The sequence below is a fragment of the Erythrolamprus reginae genome, chromosome 1 (genome assembly GCF_031021105.1).
Source record: "Erythrolamprus reginae isolate rEryReg1 chromosome 1, rEryReg1.hap1, whole genome shotgun sequence".
Classification (NCBI taxonomy): Eukaryota; Metazoa; Chordata; class Lepidosauria; order Squamata; family Dipsadidae; genus Erythrolamprus; species Erythrolamprus reginae.
In genome coordinates, this window is record NC_091950.1 from 181,559,918 (window position 1) to 181,579,308 (window position 19,391).

General features: G+C 40.1%; 1 protein-coding gene across 2 annotated transcripts; it reads left to right on the plus strand.

Annotated features, from left to right (window-relative positions):
• The first annotated feature begins 1,198 nt into the window (after nucleotides 1-1,198).
• On the plus strand, nucleotides 1,199-18,982 carry DAPL1 (death associated protein like 1). Of its 2 annotated transcripts, XM_070731558.1 has the most exons (5): nucleotides 1,209-1,378; nucleotides 12,600-12,687; nucleotides 14,681-14,741; nucleotides 17,675-17,776; nucleotides 18,729-18,982. In XM_070731558.1, exons 1-5 carry the CDS (start codon nucleotides 1,318-1,320, stop codon nucleotides 18,846-18,848), a joined length of 432 nt encoding a protein of 143 aa, XP_070587659.1. In that variant the 5' UTR covers nucleotides 1,209-1,317; the 3' UTR covers nucleotides 18,849-18,982. The 2 variants fall into 2 exon arrangements, with proteins under 2 accessions (XP_070587660.1, XP_070587659.1); XM_070731559.1 differs by lacking the exon at nucleotides 17,675-17,776 and having other exon boundaries at nucleotides 1,199-1,378.
• The last annotated feature ends 409 nt before the right edge of the window (nucleotides 18,983-19,391 follow it).

Sequence of the window (19,391 nt, forward strand, 5' to 3'; positions counted from 1 at the left end):
GACCTCGGAGTCGACCTCTGACCCCCCACTAACACCGACTGCGACCGACCGGAGAGATAGGAGGAGAACCACTGTAGAACAGTGCCTCCCACCCACAACCCCTCCAGCCGGTGCAGAAGGATACCATGGTCGATGGTATCGAAAGCCGCTGAGAGGTCAAGAAGCACCAGGACAGAGGATAAGCACGCGACCAAAGCAGTTTCCGTGCTGTAACCGGGCCTGAAACCCAACTGCTGGGGACCTAAATAATCGGCTTCTTCCAAGGACCGTTGGAGCTGGAGTGCCACCACCTTCTCAACAACCTTCCCCATAAAGGGAAGGTTGGAGACTGGACGGTAGTTGTTAAGTACAGCTGGGTCCAGGGAAGGCTTCTTGAGGAGGGGGCGCACGAGCGCTTCTTTATAGAGAGTTGGAAAGACTCCCCTCCCCAAGGAAGCATTGGTAATCTCCTGGACCCAGCTCCGTGTCACCTCCCTGCTGGCCAAGACCAGCCAGGAGGGACACGGATCCAGTAAACAGGTGGCGGAACTCACAGCTCCAATGGCCTTGTCCACTTTAAGTTTGTATCTGTTCTGTGCTCTTGTGTTGTTGTGGCTGAAGCTGAAGTAGTTGTTGACAGGAAGGACGTTGTAGCAGATGATTTTATGGGCTATGCTTAGGTCATGTTTAAAACGACTAGTAATAGAGCATTACTCCATGTGGGGGCACACCCCACTATTTCAAAAGCATTGCCTTAAGGAGAGACTTGAACTTATGGTCTCTCTCTAGCCTAGTGATTAATCTTAACCACTATCTTAACAAACCAGCATTGACTGATTGACAGAAACGTAAACCAAACACAACAAAATACATCGGAGCTGTATGAAGCACATCATATCAAGTTAGGTGTTGAAGAGAAAGCAGCAGAGTGATGTAAAACCTTAAAGTTATATCTACCGCCTTTTGTGTTCCTTTTAACAACAAACCATCATTTAAAATATAACGAGCGGATTTTTAGCTACTCCAAATCCCAATCCATCACGGTTCAGTCAATTTTGGCTGGGGGTGGGTGGGGGGAAGGGTTGTAAACAAGAGGCGTTAGCCTAATCTCTCTTTTGACGCCTCAAATTAAGCACGTCGGGAAATCTGGCGAAACTCCGCCAAGCTTTCCCGTTCCCAGCCCCCTTTTTTTTTCTCGACTGCATTCGCCCCGCCCCGCTTTTTTTCTCCCCCTTTCCCAATAAAAAAAAGCGAAGCGGCGCCCTGCGTACTAGCACTAGTAGTAACGCTGCCTAGTAGTAGTGAGATCGCGCGCTCTTTGGCCGGCCAAACTCTTCAATGGCAAATCCGGAGTCGCCCCCGTCGCCTTCCCCGGTTAAAGCGGGACACCTTCCCGCAGGTAAGGCAGGCGGGTTGTCCGAGTGAGGGAGAGGGGCAGGTGGGGAGACCGTGACGCAGTTCTTCGGCGAAAGTTTCCTCAGAGAAGCTGATTCACCCCCTCCCCGCCCCCACGAAAAGCTAAAATTTAGAATGGTCTCCAATCTCCTCAGTAACGGCTGAAACTTTTCACTTAGGACTTGCTGGCTCTTTAAAAAGCCTGACGGGCCAACTTCGCCCTCACAATAACAACAACGGGGAGGAGGGAAGGAGGAGATGGGAATGCGTCCGCTAGATATACTGTATGACGCTTTCGCCGCCTCAGGTAAAGGCTGCAAAGGGTCGCAGTCCACACACACACACTTCCCGCCCATCCGGGATGCCTCGCTCTCTTTGCGCGTACACAGGGGCCAAAGTACAGCCCGGGACCGACTTGTTTTGCTTGGGTTTTTGATTCGGGACCAGCAGACGCCGGCGAGGGGGGGAGGGGGGGAGGGAAGGGCGGTGCTTTGATCTTTATGGCGACGGTGGTTTACGACAATGAGCCCTTGGCTCGCTTTGCACCGTTCGGAAGCGGGCTCCTCCCCTTTCCTCTCAGCGGCTGCATTGTTGCATTCGCGGGCATCTTTAACGCGTTGCCTCCCGCGGGGGAGGGGGGAGCGCAGCTGTTGTTTCCACCCCAGATGTTTTTGAAAGCCGATCCTTTGCACGTTTCCACAGTTTTTATTTTATTTCACTTATTTATTTGTCAAACATGCTACCAGACTCTAGTTTCGTCTCCTAACCCCCAAAACTTTACCCTGACACTATCCACTGTTGACCTTTCCCTCTTTTCCTAAGAGGTCAGTAATAAGTGATTACAATAACTGCACCAGTCTGCCTTCCATCCCCTGTCCTAATGTTTATTTTATTTTTTTACTAGTATCATCTATATGAATATTCTTATATCTAATGTTGAGGGGTTTTTTTGTAATATCATGTATATGATTGTTACTATATCTTTACATACCTCCAGTATGTACTTGACAAAACAAATAAAATAAATAATAGTTTGTATAAACAAGTTTTTAAAAAGGAAAGGATAAAATAGCAATATCATTTAGACTTATATGCCGCTTCACAGTGCTTTACAGCCCTAAGTTTACAGAGAGTAAGCATATTGCCCCCAAGGATCTGGGCCCTCATTTTACTGACCTTGGAAGGATGGGAGGCTGAGTCAACCTTGAGCCTACTGAGATTTGATCTGCCAAACTGCTGGCAGCTGGTGATCAGCAGAAGTAGCTTGCAGTACTGCACTCTAATCACTGAACCATTGAGGCACAGTGAGACAGGGACGGTAGGCACAGTGGTGTGCTTATGCATCCCCCTTACAGACGTTTTAGAAACATAGATGTAGATGGTCTTAAGGCAGTGATGGCAAACCTTTTCTTTCCGCTCGGGTGCCTAAAGGGGCACATGCACATGATAGCATGTGTGTGCGTGCCCCACACTCATAATGCAATGTTCTCTACACATGTGTGCACAACCTTGTTCCGGAGGGTGGGGGGAAGCCATTTTCACCCTCCTCAGGCTTCAGGAAAGCCTCTGGAGCCTGTGGATGGAGAAAAACGGGCCCAATAGGCTATCAGAAGTTCGGAAACAAACTTCTGGTTGGCCCGTTGAACTGTTTTTCGCCCTCCGCAGGCTTTAGGAAAGCCTCTTGAAGCCTGGGGAGGGTGAAAACGGCCTCCCCCTACCCTCCGGAATGCCAAAAATCAGTTGGTCAGCATGCACGTGTGTGCTGGAGCTGACATTGGACAACAAGCACTGCATCTCACGTGCCCTCAAATATGGCTCTGTGTGCCGCCTGTGGTACACATGCCATAGGTTCACTATCATGAGTCTAAGGTCTAATAATTAATATGTCACAATGAATATAGGAATATGAATGCCTTTGGGAAGGGACCCAAGGGCTAAAGAGACACCACACTTTTATTTATTTATTTGTCAAGCACATACAAGGTAATAGGTATTGGTATAAACATAAACATTAGCAAAGTAGGTACAGGTAAATTAGGGAATAGGACAATAGGATAGGGACGGTAGGCACAATGGTGTGCTTATGCATGCGTCTTCCAAACTTATTAGGGATGGGGTGAGGTCGACTGTAGATAGTCTAATGCAGCGTTTCCCAACCGGTGTGCCACAGCACACTGGTGTGCCGCAACACACCGTCAGGTGTGCCGCGGCGAGAGGCAGTGGAGGAGAGTGAGCGGATCGGGCGGGCAATGGGGCAGGGGGGAGAAGTCGGGCGCGTTTGGCCGGAGGCACCGTGGGGAGGCAGAGGCAGGCGCGGCTCCCTTTACTCCTACTGCCGCACCTCCCTGCCCCTGCCTCCCCACGGTGCCTCCGGCCAAACGCGCCCCTGGCTTCTCCGCCCTGCCCCATTGCCCGCCCACTCTCCTCCGCCGCCCGCCTCCTGCCTTGGGGCGAGCAATCCGGGAGTCCGGGACTGTGTGGCTTTGCGCCATGAAGAGAAAACGGCCGACTTTTCCCTGCTGCCGTTTTCTCTTCATGGCGCAAAGCCACACAGTCCCGGACTCCCGGATTGCTCGCCCCAAGGCAGGAGGCGGCGGCGGAGGAGAGTGGGCGGGCAATGGGGCAGGGCGGAGAAGCCAGGGGCGCGAGGGGGCTCCAGAGCTGAGGCTTCCACTTGTGGCTGTCCCCGCCCGCCCGATCCTTCCTTCTCTCTGGATTTTTTGGGGTGCGGCTTCTTCCACAGCGGTGGCTGCAGCGGCGCTGGTGATCCGGCCGCTAGCCGCTCCAAGCGCTGTGGGAACGCCCACCCCTCTCACAGTCCCGTCCCGGGCTGTCAGTAAAGGGGCTGCTTGCTCGGAACATTCAAACTAAGGGAAACCTTCGCTGGCCTCCACAGAGAAGAAAGGAAGAGAGAGAACGAGAGAGAGCAACAGAGAGAGAGAGAGAGTGAGAAAGAACAAGAGAGAGAAAGCATGAAAGAGAGAGAAAGAAAATAAGAGAGAACAAGAGAGAGAGAGACTAAGAGAGAGAGAAAGAAAAGAGAGAGAGAGAGAAAATAAGAGAATGAGAGAGAGCAACAGAGAGAGAGAAAGAACAAGAAAAAGCACGAGAGAAGAAAAGCAAGAGAGAAAAAGAGAGATAGCAAGAGATACTGAAAGAAAGCAAGAGAGAGAGAAAAAAAGAAAGCAAGAGAGACAGGAAGAGGAAAGGAGAGAGAGAGAGAAATGAGAACAAAAAGGGGAGGAGAAATGAGAAAATGATTGAGGCAGAGAATGAGAGGAGAGAGAAACAAGAGAGAGAGAGAGGTGATTCTTGAAGCATATGGTAAAAAGCACCCAAATAATAAGAAAAAAACCCCAGCCCTCACCTGTTTTTGAAAAGAATAAAAGAGAATTAAACCCCAGCCCTCACCTGGTTTTGGAAATGGTTGGAGTGTGTATACATACACACACATAAGGGGGGGAGAGAGACAGGGATGGAAAAAGAGGAGAAGTGAAAGGGAGAAGGAATGAGGGAAAAAGGGAGGAAGAGAGAGAAATGAGAAACATGAGAGAGAAAAGGGGGAAAGACAGGAGAAGTACCCATAAATGAGACAGTGGTATAAATTTCAGGAGGGATGATTGATGATTGACTGTATTTATAAGGGGATGTTACATGGGATTATATATATGAGGGGGTTATTTATGTATGTATGTATGTATGTATGTATTTATTTATTTATTTATTTATTTATGCCCCAGGATTTTGTAAATGTATAAAGTGTGCCGCGGCTCAAAAAAGGTTGAAAATCACTGGTCTAATGTTAAAGTTTTGGGGGTTTGGGAAAGAAACCACAGAATCACACATGTACTTTCTGACTTCAAGCTTCTTCATATGCTTGTGATTAGTTTTGCAACTGGGGTAGCAACTAAGATACATCACTAGTTGGTTAAGTACTGTATTGGCTTTTGCGAAAGCAGGTAATGGGGGATAATTCAGTAAACTCTGGGTCAGTGTACTTGTGTAACTGTCAGATACTGTATAGTTGCTTGTCCAAAAATCAGTTTGGTTAAGGCACTAGACTAGAAAGGCTCTGAGTTCCAGTCTAGTAAAAAAAAATGTAAATGGGATGGTTAAAAACCATAATTTGTCAATTTGGTTGTATACGGTTAATGTTAAACTGTGGTTCAGTCGCTACATGACATCCCACCCCTCATCTTGACTCTTCCTTATAGTAAGGAAGCTGTAAATACTGTTCTGAAACACACAGCATAAGACTGGAATAAGAATCGTGACAATTTAATATTGTTTTAAAAGTGCTACTGATTGATTGGGAATTGCAAAACCATAGTTTTATTCCCTAACAGGAAAAAGCAACAAAGCACTCCCCAATTTTATTTAACTGAATTCTTCCTAAACACTGCATCCTAATGCCTTCCATTCACCTTTACGGTTGGGAGATTTTTAAATTCAACTTAACCTAAATATAATTCTTAGCAGATTGATACTGTAAGCAAATCAATACTGTAATTATTTTGTCAGAGTGCTGCTTTTGAATTTCCATAGTTGGGAGGAATCCGTTGAGGTTCCTAAGCCAGCAGTCTATTTTTTATAGTAAATTGACAGAATGGTTACTGTTTATATGATTTTGGACCCCTGAGCTTGAATAATGGAAGGTTTAAAATTGTAAAATGCGGCATTAGCTCCTTTTCTTAAAAAATAAATTTATAGTTCCAGAAAAAGTACAGGTAGCTCTTGACTTACAACAGTTCATTTAGTGACCAAAGTTACAACGGCACTGAAAAAAGTTACCTCTGATAATTTTTTGCAGTTACCACCTTTGCAGCATCCCCATGATCATATCAAAATTCAGATGCCTGGCAATTTATGACCATTTCTGGGTCCCAAGGTCATGTGATTACCTTTTGTGACTTTCTGACAGGCAAAGTCAATGGGGAAGCCAAATTCACTTAAGAGCTGCAGTCATTAACTTAACAACTGAGACAAGAAAAGTCATAAAGTGAACCAAAACTCACTTAACAAATGTCTCACTTATCAACCATGGTCGTAAGTCAAGGACTATCTGTATTTCAGGTATAATTTGATACCTCCCAAAACTTTGGTGGCAATGTTTTGCTGTTGAAGATACACGATAGAAGTTGAAATATTCATTTGTATACTCTAGTTCTGTCCTACCAAATTTTTATTTGAAATAAATAAACTAGTAACATGACTTAGAACAAATCATTGCAGGCTAAGAACATAGCTGTCTAGATATATCTCCAGAAGTTGGACTTTATTAAAATATCAAGAACTAGATTTTCCCACATTGATGATGGACAAAATAGATATATACAATACTAGGAGAAGAAGTCTTAAGTCTATTTTGCGACAACAGATAATTAATATGTGTTTTTGGTAATACTGTACTTTTAATTTGATTGAAGTAAGGAAGAACACTTTACAGTAAGAAATTCGGTCAAATGTTTTGGACATTTTTCTTGTTAATTGTAAAATCAAGTCTCCTTTAAATTAAGACTAAATCTTGATGTTTTTACAGACATATATCTGTGTAGTTTTCTTGATCATGTTCCAGATTTTTTTTAAAAATTGTTTTCCAGATTAGTTTATAACCTTGGGCTTGTTTGGTAGTTTCTCATCCCCAGGATTAACTAGGCCTAACCTTATTTAATTTATGCATTTGAACAAGATCAGAAAAGTGGTGCCACCTGCTGAAACCCTGTTAATTAACAGACCTGCTAAGTAATCAAAATACAAATGTGTAGAGACTGTGATATTGTGATCTGAACACTATCTAGAAGACAAAGAGATACTTAGTTATTTCTTGTGGAAACATGTAGCAATTAGGTCAACTTAGAACTTCAAGTAACTGCAACAATAAACTGCATTTAAAATTATATTTGTTTGCTGTAATCATATTTACCTTTTTTGCCCAGAAGGTGGTGCCTGAAAATAAAAAATCAGATATCCCATGAATAAATCTGAATAAAACCTTTTAAAATACTTTTTAAAGAACCTTAATAAAAATAGTTTATATGGTGCCAAAAAATACCAAGGCGTTTGATACCGTGTTTCCCCGAAAGTAAGACAGTGTCTTACTTTCTTTTTACCCCCAAAAGCCCCACTATATCTTACTTTCGGGGTATGTCTTACATTGGAAAAAAATTGAAAGGGTCGCGTTCCCGAAGGCCTCTCCCCAGAGTCCAGAAGGGCAGCCGCGGGACAGGAGCCTCGTGAGCCCTTTTCCAAGTTCAACCTCAGGGCTCCAAGCCGCGTGCATGCGTGGAGCCGCAGACGCGTGTCGGGGAAGCGTGTGTCTGGAGGGGAGGAGCCGCTCTGCGCAGTTGGGCAGCCCCACCTGCCTGCCGGAAAGGAGGCGGGCGAAGGAGGGCGCAGCTCCGGCCGCTCGCCTCGGAGCCGGTCGGCCTCGCAGGCTGCTTGCAGCCGAGCCTCGGCAGGACTCGGTTGCTGGGACGAGCGCCTTCGCTGCAAGCCACCGCCCGCTCGGCTCGCTTTGGACTAGCGCCGTCCTTCGCTTTGCCAAGCCGGGCAAGAGGCGGTGGCGCCGCGGCGAGGCGAAGGCAAGGGGCGCGCGGGGAGCTTGGAAGCGACGTCATCGGGCTCCCCCCTGGCAATACCCCCGTGTTTCCCCAAAATTAAGACATATGTCTTACTTTCGGGGTACGGCTTATATTAGCCGACCCCCCTGAAACCCCCGATACGTCTTACAATCGGGGGTGTCTTACTATCGGGGAAACAGGGCACACATTCTCTTCTCTCTTGTTTATTGGGAAACTTTCTCCTTAACCTTTAGTCAACTTCCTCAGCTCACATACCATTTTAAAACAAACTTTGTCACTTTTTCCCCTCAGACAAAATCTAAATAATATATATGTTTCCTGGACAGTTGCTTTTTCTCCAGTTCACCCTCAATATAGTGTTCTGTCATGTGTTCTCCTGTACAGGACCAGCTACAGGTCCTGTTTGAATTAAAGTTTCATTAGATGGAATCTAATGTTAATATTTTCCTGGTTAATTTTTATCAACTAAGCTATGAGAACCAAGGCAGCTTAAAATATTCTAATCATCATACAAGTATTTAAATATGTATCTGAATTTCATGTTTGTCTAAATTACTGTGGTGATGGGTTTTTTTTTACATTCCACATGTTTTTTATGCTTCACAAATAATTTTTACTGTATACTCTCTACTTCTTCTCTTTCCTGCTATTAGTTTCTTTGTAGTCCATTTCAATGGAAGGCAGGATTCTCGCTTGAGACTTTTTACTGAAGAGAATAAGATGAAGTTTAAAAATTTTGGAACCAAGTAGCTTTAGGTTTAAAACACCAAAATTTTGGAACCAAGTAGCTTTAGGTTTAAAACACCAAAAAGTCCTCAATTAAGACATAAACTTTTTCTCCCCCCCCCTACATTTTTTATTTAAAACAAAACACCTAAAATACACAAATATTAAATCTACATCCCAATTTCCCCATAAATTTACATCCCAATTTTCATCAGAAGCACATACAGAGCTGTATACATTTTTACATTAATTGAGAACATTTTGTCTATATTTACTGTAAATACTGTACATTTCATAAGAAAATAAAAATTCAAAAAAGGAAAGAAGAAAAGACATAGAAAAATCTAATTTCAATTAAAAAGATAAACATGTCAGTTATAGATCTTTTGAACCTTACATTTTATTTCACTTAATTAGCAATTTCTTTGTTTTAACCAATTGTAGAATTTATCCCAAACTCTACAATAATCTGTTTCCTCTTTCCCTTCTACTTTTTTTGGTTAACATATCCATCTTGGCACATTCCATAATTTTTTTAATTATCATCTCTTTTTGTGATAGTTCCTCGCTTTTCCATAGTTGGGCATATGTTATCCTAGCCACTGTTAGAATATGGGTAATCAAATATTTATCTTCTTTTTTATATGCTTTGTTAAAAATCCCTAACAGAAAAAATTCTGGATTTTTCTCTATTTTCTCCTTTAGAATTTCTGTTAACCATTTCCCTATCATATCCCAATAGGTTCTTGTTTTAGTGCCAGGTCCACCATAAGTGGAAAAAAAGATCCTTTTTCTGGAAGGCAGAAACTTTTTCAATGTATTTTGTTAATTGATAGAAGAGGAAGAATGTCAGAGTGGCTGGGGTGTAACTCTCAGATTGTGAGCATATTGAGCTCAAGTCCTGAAAGCCAGTTGAATGTCTTTGGACCAGTCACTTTCTGTGAGCCCAACTCACCTCAATGGGAGATTGTTGTGTGAAAAAACAGAACAAAGAGGAAGGTGGGTTGGATATGTTTGCCATCTTGTGTTACCAGTATTTGTAAGAAAATAATAAAGGCAGAATATAAATACATACATACAACATACATATCACACCATTGATTAATTTGAGGTGAACAATATTTAGCAATATTGGACATCACCTGTCCAACCAGGTAAGCATGGTGGACATGCTTCTAGTCCCTTCCCCAAATGTTGTCATCTAATGAAGCAGTCCCAAACTTTTCCAACTGCATGGACTGGCAGTACCTGAGACAGTGGATGGTTTCACACAATAACTTGCCTCTTGCATGGACTGGTTCTCAGCATGCTGCGGACTGGTACCAGTCTGTTCATCAGGGTTTGGGGACCTCCGATCTAATGGGAAGTAATAAGTAGGAAGCAGTGGGAGGCCCTGTCCTAGGGAATACATGGCCTCCTGAAGTTCATCAGCCCCCACCCTACTTCCTTTCCATAAAGCTTCCAAGACCTGCCTTTTCCTCAGATGTCGGTTTACAATTGGATAATGGACGTTACAAGATTGACTTGATGCCAGGTCTTTGTTGCTTTTAATGTTTTAATCTGGTTAGTTTTAATACAATCCTCAATGTTGTTTTAACTTTTGATTGAGTGCTACCCAAAGTTGGTTGGAAGATAGGTGGCTTTAAATAAATTAAAGAAATAAATATCCTTATGCCTTACAGAAATCTAGATAGCTGGGCTGTTGATTTCTAACTTTTCTGCAGGACTCTAACTTCCATTTTAAATTGTAGTGTGGCTTTAATGGATGCTAATTGATGCTGGGATTTTTTACTGGCAGGCATGTTATTATGTAACAATGTACATTTGACTAACACAGCAAAAAATAATCCTTTAATGTACTCTTGGGAAAATCAGTGCCGTGCCGTTTCTCATGAAATATCAGATGTTCCAAGGCAAAGTAATGTGTTTATACAATTCTAACAAGCACTATTCAAAATTCTAAAAAACAAAGCCTATTCACTGTCATGACTCAAAATAAAATTTTAAACTGTTGGCAGAAGCTTAAGGCATAGTTAGCAATGAATTGGGATTGCAATTGCTCAGTGGTTGAAGGCACTGACTTTATCATCTCAAAAGTTGACAGCCCTGGGTTTGAGACCCAAGCACTGTGAACTAGGATGAGCTGTTCCTGCTCCAGCTCCAGCCCACCTAGTAGTTCAAAGGGAAACAAATGCAAGTAGATGAATAGGTACCACTTTGATGGGAAGGTAACAGTGTTCCATGTGGATTTGGCGCACAGCCATACTGGCCACCTGATTACAGAAATGTCTATGGGCAACAATGGTTCCCTCGGCCAAGAAATGAAAATGAGCACCTAGAATTAGACACGGCTGCACAGGAAACCATTAGCAATGAATTAAAATAAAATATTTATTTCTCTTTCAGTATTTTGGAAAGGTTACAAAAAGCATTTTCATGTACAAGTGTAATTTTAAAATAAATATAGTTAGGTATGGTAGTAATTGCAGCACTTCCAATATGGTTCATATTAAGTTGCCTGAACATAATTGCTATAAATACATGAGGTAGCTCTGCTGATATCTTAATTAATACCACAACTGCATAATGTTTTTCAATTTATTGATATCCCACTAGGAAAAAGAGGTAACCTAATGAATTATAGCTACTTATGGTGTTACTTATGGTTATGTTGTAGGCTGGCAGGTTTCCTCCCTCCCTCCCTACATTAATTAGCCCCCCTTTATTATTTTTATAAATAATTCAAGGCAGTGAACATACCCTTTCCAACTTCTACTTCCTCAACAACAACTCTGTAGTGATTACCTGGGAGAGAGATTGAGAGACCTAAATTCATTTAGCTAGCTTTCAAGTGCAAGGCAAGTCTAGAACTCAGTCCTTGCCACTCTCCTGGTTCCTAGCCTGAAGCCTTAACAAGTAGATCAAACTGGTTCTCAGTAGCTATATGGGAGAGCATTATAAGACAACAAACTTCACAACTGTAATAAACAGCATGTTTCTGGTTAAATTTAATCACCAGCATTAATTTGGCTTATGTGCAAATAAATGCATGAATGTCTTCTTCCTTGAATAAGAGGGACAATAATATCTCTGTTTCTAAGTGTAGCCTGAGAATCAAGATATTCAAGGAGAGTAACTTATAGACAGGAAACTTGTGACTGCTGATGCTTTCAAGTGGATAAGAAATATTCTGTTTGAAGACCACAACAGCTGTACCAGAAAACAATATGGAGGGAAGCAGATCTGTGGATTGATCCAACAGCCAAATTTATTCAAGTTGCAAAGCCATGATATGGTTTATTTGATTTTGTTTTGTAAACTTAGCCAGTAAATCATAGTTTTTGGAATAAATCATGGAATAGCATAGTTGCTTATCTATTTGAGATCCTCCTCCAATAAATAAATCTAATTATTTTGGTGGGATTAGGATTGGATATGAAATAAATATAATAAAATGTATCGTTTGTAATAATTAATTTTACTCTGCCTATCATAAGAATTTTCCAGCTTTGTGGGCTAATACAGGCAGAGAAGAGTGAGCTGGGACAATCCCCAAGCTTTCCTTATACAAATTTAATCAGATTGTAAAAAATCTCTAACCAAAACCTTCTCCCCCAAAGTTGCTCCCAATTATTTGGGCTGTGATCCTTGTTTTGAGTGTCTCTGGTTTAGCACATGATGTGTTAATTGAGTCTGTGAAAACATTTATGTAACACATCAAGCTAAGTGCAATTAATTTTGTGTACAAATATCTCTGTACCCACCTACCTACTTGTGGGTTAACATGTTGTGTGAAATGAACCTTGGTTGAAACAAAGTTGATCATACAATGCATTAACTTAACCTCCATTTTTGAACAAAGATTTGATAATATTTGTATAATGCTGGAAAATACAATATTGCTGCTTTCTTCAACAGTCAAAGCTGGAGGCATGAGAGTTTCTAAGAAGCTGGAAAATGCACCTGTTGAAAGAAGTTCTAAATTCCCTGGAAAAGAGAAGGCTAGGTATATGACCTGCTCATGTTTTTTCTTATCTTATTTCTGTTGCATAGTAGATGAAGGAGGGCATAACAGAAGGTTTCGTATTGTAAATAGCACTTGAGCAATAAAATGAAGGTTATATGAAACAATTCAGAGAGAAAAACAACATCACATACAGTAAAGTCCTTGGTGTTCTCTGAGTTTAGTTGTTTGCTTACAGATATTTCATTACTCAACATCATCAGTGCAAATGAGTGAGAGGTTTGCTCCATGTTTAAATTCAATGGCTTACCTTGCCAATTTTGATGGGGCTGTGGTTTTCTCTTTGATTAGGATATTGTTTTGCACTTGTTCATACTAGCTTCTCTTGTGGGAGGTTGTTACTTTGCTAATAGTACTTGGCTATTACCAAAGCAATAACCCAACCATCCATAAGAGGAGTTGTGTAAGGACATTCTTCAGACAAGTACTAATTCATTGTAGCAATCCAGAATACCAAAGACACCAAAGACTCACAATTCAACTCTAGCTAGATTTATCTTCTTCTATTGGAGGATCAGACATAACCAAGTCTAGGAAATATTGTGTGGATAGCTGCTTATGTTCTAAATTAAGGATCTTTCCAGACTTCAGTTCTTGTTCAATTTGTAGCTGCTCAATCTCTACATCCAGGGACACATGTTTAAACTGCTATATTACCACAATGGCATTTATTTAATTCTAACTTCATCAAGAATATGCACTGAAAACTGCTATCTATTTCATCCTTTAAGTTGCTAGAGTATATGTAACTGTTTCAGGACTTTACAATATTTTGAACTGCATCTTAAACATTACAATGATGGTCTTTTATCACTACTGCCTAAAATCCCACAGCCAGTAAAATACATTTGTTTCTTAGTGTGTGTTTTATTATTAAGAGCATATATGCTACTTATAATAAAATTCAAAAAGCATTCATTCTATTATTTGAAAAACAGCATATTTATTTAAACCTTAAAGTTTAAATAAAAGCTGAGATGTGCAGTGCTTAGGGGATTATTATTATTATTTTCCCTGTAACTAATGGCATTTTCTTTTTACAAAATCTCACAAAAATAACAATTGTATTTTTTTTCTTTAATCTTTTAATCCTATTCCTGAAATTAGGCTAAACTATTGTCACTGTCTTCCCTTTCTACCAAAGAGCAAGATAGAGTTTGCTCTCTTTAATTATTGCCTTTTATAGTAGAAAATGTTTTAAAATATATTTGAAATATGTCACTGTACCTTCTTATTCTGGTTCCACAGCTGCTTAGTAGTCATAATTGAGGGGTGATTATGTTTGTTATCTAAATAAACTGGAAAACCCCAGACGTGTTTGTGTTTATATCCCTAAGACAAGGAGTAAATGAACAATGCCAGAGTTGCCCTTATTCTTTTTAATCCCTAATTAAATAAGAGCCAGTTACTATACCAAAGAAAGGAAGAAAGGCAGAAATGTATAATTGGTTGTGTCTCACCTATGAGCATAAAATGTGGAGCTGCAAAATATCTATCTATCTCCCCATCTTCAGCCTGGTTTAAAATTTTCACTGAGGAGTCTTTTCCCAAGTTTATTCAGTGACTCAGGCATTTTTTAAAATGAAAATACTGCCCCCCCTCCCCCGCAAGATCAGCTTTTATCAACAACCTTCTTGTATTACTCACTAACCTTGACAGTTAGGTTAGTTTCCCACAAAGAGTTTCAATGCAAATACTCTAATGAAATTATATAACTTTTTCTTATAAGTTTTACCCAATATAAAAAGTTCCACATTTATGTTGTATGGTTTCCCTCATGATGACTGATTTACACATTAAGTTAAAGTGTAATCATAGTAGGACTAGGGCATGGGAGACATAAGTGTTATTTAAGAAGAATAAAAACTGAATCTATAAGGAGCCAGATGCTCAGTGTCATCTGATTTAATCATATATTTGGGGAAGGGAAATTAATTCTTAATATTAAAAAAACTTTTCCATTTCTGCTTTGCAGCTGTACACCAGTCATAAAAGTACAGAGCATGAATATCTTGCTGACAGACACCTTTGAGAAAGTAAGTATAAATCAAAAAGCAATACTTCATTCAAGATTTGAATTGATAATGACAATATGCAGAAATAGGTGTATATATTAGTGTACAGTAACACAAATAAAAATGAGTACAGTGGTACCTCTACTTAAGAACGCCTCTACTTAAGAACTTTTCTAGATAAGAACCGGGTGTTCAAGATTTTTTTGCCTCTTCTTAAGAACCATTTTTTACTTAAGAACCCGTGCCTGGAAAAATTTTCCAGGAAATTTGACAATGGCACCAAAGCTTCCTACCATTCCTCCTGGGTTTCTCTCTCTGGCGCAGTGTATGGGAGGCAGCCTGATGCCAGGTCTATGGGAGGCGCATGCTCCTCCTCGCCGCCTCAGAGACCCTCTTTTTTTTTAAGTCTTAAAGTTTTGGATTTTTTTGATTCCCCTCACCTCACCTTTTTCCTTCAGCAGCGAGTGTCCTCTTCTTCCTCCTCCTCCCACCCAAATTCCAATCTTTTATTTCTTTCTTAATGGGTTTGCACGCATTATTTGCTTTTACATTGATTCCTATGGGGAAAATTGCTTCTTCTTACAAACATTTCTACTTAAGAACCTGGTCACGGAACAAATTAAGTTCTTAAGTAGAGGTACCACTGTATAATGATATTTTAATCCCTAGTTAATGGAAATGTCATGAAGTAATTTGCTTGCTTTTTAAATTAGTTTATTTTATTTAGTAGAAGATCCTCAGCTAGCATATTTTGTATATTTTATAAGTATAGTTATGGAGGAGGACAAAAAAATGAGCAAACTTCCATGGCATGTGAAAAATACAGTCAGTGACCTTTTTTAATGAATTAGATTACAATGGATGGGAGCTTATCAAGGAGAGAACAATATAGAAGTGAGAAATTTCCTGATGGTGAGAATAATTAATCAGTGGAACAGCTTGCCTTCGGATGTTGTGGGTCTACATCACTGGAGATTTTTAAGAAGACATTGGACAGCCATTTGTCCAGAAAGACATACCATATTTTCGGAGTGTAAGACGCACTGGAATATAAAATGCACCTTAGTTTTTGGACAGGATAATAGGGAAAAGAATCCACTTACCAGGTATTCATCTGGCTAGCATCCTTAATCTGGACAGCTTCAACACATTATTTTATCCCCTGGTTAAGGGCTTAAAAAAATTATTCTGAGAGAGTAACAATGAAAGAGCTTGCAATCCGGTAAGAGCTGGGGACATTGTTAGCACCTGGTTAAAACTAGAAAGAAACTTACTCAGAGTAAGCTAGAGTAATGAAACAAACCCTGCAAAAACTTAGGGTTTGGAAAACATTCTTCACAGAGAGAAACAATGAAAGAGACTGCAAGGTAAGAGCTGGGAAGATCGTTAGCAGCTAGTTAGGGCTGAAAAAAAAGCTACATTTAGAGTATAAGACGAACCCTAATTATCAGCCTCTTTTAGGGAGGAAAAGGGTGTGTCTTATACACCGAAAAATACGGTAGGTCTCCAGCTTGAGAAGGAGGTTGGATTAGAAGACCTCCAAGGTACCTTCTAACTCTATTTTTCTCTTATTTCTGAGCATTTTAAAAATATCAATTGATGATAGGAACAGAATAATCTTGGGAGAGGCCAATGTACTTGAGGGTTTTGGGTTTTTTTTTAGTAAATAACAGATTTGTCATTGTTAGATGACATGTTAAATATTTATAAGATATGCAATCAGGATATTGGATCTAACTGGGTGACCCTGTTATCAACTCTTACTATTGTGGATGGTCATTGTACTTACTTTGTATATATGTACACTGTGCATAGAAGCTGTCCTCTAACTAGGAAGTATATTCTAGGGAACCTTAAGGCCTTCTAATAGGGGTATGGAGATGAGGAATTTATAGAACAATGATCACTATAAAAGATGCAGTAATTTTCAAAAGGAGATCTAGTGGACTGAGAAAAGATCAATCTGATAGGGAGAATGGAAATATATTGAAGATTAGTGGAAATGTGGTTGGAAGGTAAGAAACGGGTGAGCTGGTAGAAGGCATGGAGGCAAATTTATTTTGTTTCTATTGAATTGCATTTCAGTTATTTTTGTTAGCAGAAAGTTTATTTTTGTTTATTTTTAATTAAGAACAAAAATGTATATCAAATTGTGTTTTTAAAATATTGACCTGTATATTTACATGCTTGTTAAAGGAGTTAGGTTTGAACGAGTTGTGTTTACAGTTGCCAAACAATACTTGAAGAGCACTGGCTGCTCTATCCTATCCTTCACTTGAGTCATCTGTTCTCAAGGTTAAATGTTCCATTTCCCTCAGTCTAATCTTATTTTACAAATTCCAGTCATTCTTGTTTCCTTTCACTGTGCATATGCCAGTTTCTCTGAACCTTTCTTAAAAGGTAATATCCACAACTGGACCTAGCATTTGAGGAAGATCTGACCAATGCAGAATAAAGTGGAAATATATTTGTAAGAGCTATAGTAGAAAAATACTGTTCTCCACAACTAATGGTCTGAAGTGTAGGTGTCTCTTTTCCATTAATTATAAACCTTTTTGTTTTTATTCTATATTTTATCTTGTGTGCCATTCAGACTACAGATGAAGGCAGATTTTTTAAAAGGGAGGAAGGGGGAAGAAGGCAGAACGATGTCTCAATTCAGGAATGTGAAGGCAGGATTATATCAGTTGTTTCTCTGTCATCCGCTCCCACATTTTTGACAATGTAGTAAGGGGATAGAGAAAAACTAAAACAACAACTCTAGATTGCTAATCTTTTTTTGGCCTTGTTATTGAGCTTTAATTTAGGATAGTGAATGGAAGCAGGGATCATATCAAAGAATCTGAAAAGAAGAACGTTAAGGGAAAGATAAGATTTCAGCCCTACTTTCTTGTTATTTTGCTACATCCTTCCCTTGTTTCCCTATGGATTTTACCCCACTACTTGCTGACTAGAGGAAGCGGTGCTCATTTCCACTTCAAGGCCATCAGAAGCCATTTCCAGAGTCCTATGGCCAGCATGACATTGCAGAGCGCTATTACTTTCCCAGTGAAATGGTACCTATTTATCTACTTGCTTTTGAACTGCTAGGCTGGGAGGAGCTGAGGCAAGGACGGGAGCTCACTGTGATGCATGCTCTCCTCTCAAATCTGGCCTACTGGCTTTCCAGCCAACAAGCCCAACATCTTAACTGCTGAACCACTGTGCCGTCCCCTCCTTCTTATAATACAAATTAACTAAATATTTCCAGGAGGATTATTTTGTTTGTTCCTTCTAATTTGGTATTTTTTTAAATTAAAGTTTGTTTATTTATTTATTATTTGTATTTATATGCCACTCACTCCAGAAAGGACTCAGGCTAACACAACGAGAATAAAAATATAGCAATAAAATGAACAATACAATAAAAACAATAATATCCTCAAAAAAAATTTCCATATATACATTGCAGTCAATTCTAATTCCAGGCTTGCCGGAAAAGCCAGGTCTTAAATGGCTTACTGGAAGACCTGTAGGGTTGAGATAATGCGGATTTCTGGGGGCAGTTGATTCCAAAGTGTTGGAGCCGCCACAGAGAAGGCTCTTCCCCGAGGCCCCGCCAACTGACATTGTTTGGCGGATGGGACCTGGAGAAGGCCGACTCTTTGGGACCTTACTGGCCGCAGTGAGGTATGGGGGAGGAGGTGGTCCCGTAAATAGTCTGGCCCCGAGCCATTTACGACTTTAAAGGTAAAAACCAGTGTTATTTAATGGTAATACCCAGCATTATTTAGTTCTAATTTATTTAAAAGTTTGCCACTTCATTCTTCTCATATGCCTGTTTTCTTTTCATCTTTAAATCTAGCTTACATCTTATTAAGTTGATCAGGAACACTCTGAATATTTTGAAACTGAGCCATCAGTTTGATACATAACTAATAAGGAAGGTCTTTTGTCAGGTTGGATTTGAATGTGGATGATTTGTAAGCAGCAATTAAAATTGTTTCTTCTTCTTTTTAACTCCTGCAGTTGAGGCATACATTCCCAGCCAACGCAATGCCAGGAGCATATGAGAAGCCACGACCTACTCTGGAAAAAATTGTATTGCCCAAACGAGTGTGCATTATTCAGCAGCCACGGAAATGTTAAATGTGTAGAATAAAATATTCATATATTTGACAGACTTGCACTTAATAAAAACACCACTTAGCTAGGCAAGCAGTAAATAGACCAAATCACTCAGGCATTTTTTTTTTGTCGCAATAAAAACTCTGTATATTCCATGGCTGTTGTATTTTCTTGAAATGATGAAGGTTTTCATTTTTGTTTTTCCATAGCTTCTTAGTGACCACAAACCCTTATTTTACAATTTTTACCATGTTATTATAGCAAGTACAGCTTGGAATAGAGAAGCACATTTCTGTAACTATATCTGCTAGAGTGGTAGAAATGTTCTAGCCTCATTATGTGTCCTTTTAAAAAAAAACCGAAGTCATTGAGAATGTGGATAGAGAAAATAGATGACAGAACATTCATAACTTCTGTATTTAAACTTAGATACCAATCGTTGTTAATATGCTAGTTGTTTCCTGATAATGGTACAGATGCACTGAGGATAAGAAGGATAAATAGGGACACTTTTAGGATACTATTAGGTTGATTTGGAGAGAAAGTTATTAGTTGCTATAATGA

What these genes read in the sequence shown, in the direction of transcription:
- DAPL1 (XM_070731558.1), top strand. Translation starts at nt 1,318, where the DNA reads ATGGCAAATCCGGAGTCGCCCCCGTCGCCTTCCCCGGTTAAAGCGGGA. An exon ending in TGACAGACACCTTTGAGAAA is followed by an intron (nt 14,742 to 17,674) that starts GTAAGTATAAAT and finishes CTTGCTGACTAG; the next exon opens with AGGAAGCGGTGCTCATTTCC. An exon ending in ATTACTTTCCCAGTGAAATG is followed by an intron (nt 17,777 to 18,728) that starts GTACCTATTTAT and finishes TAACTCCTGCAG; the next exon opens with TTGAGGCATACATTCCCAGC.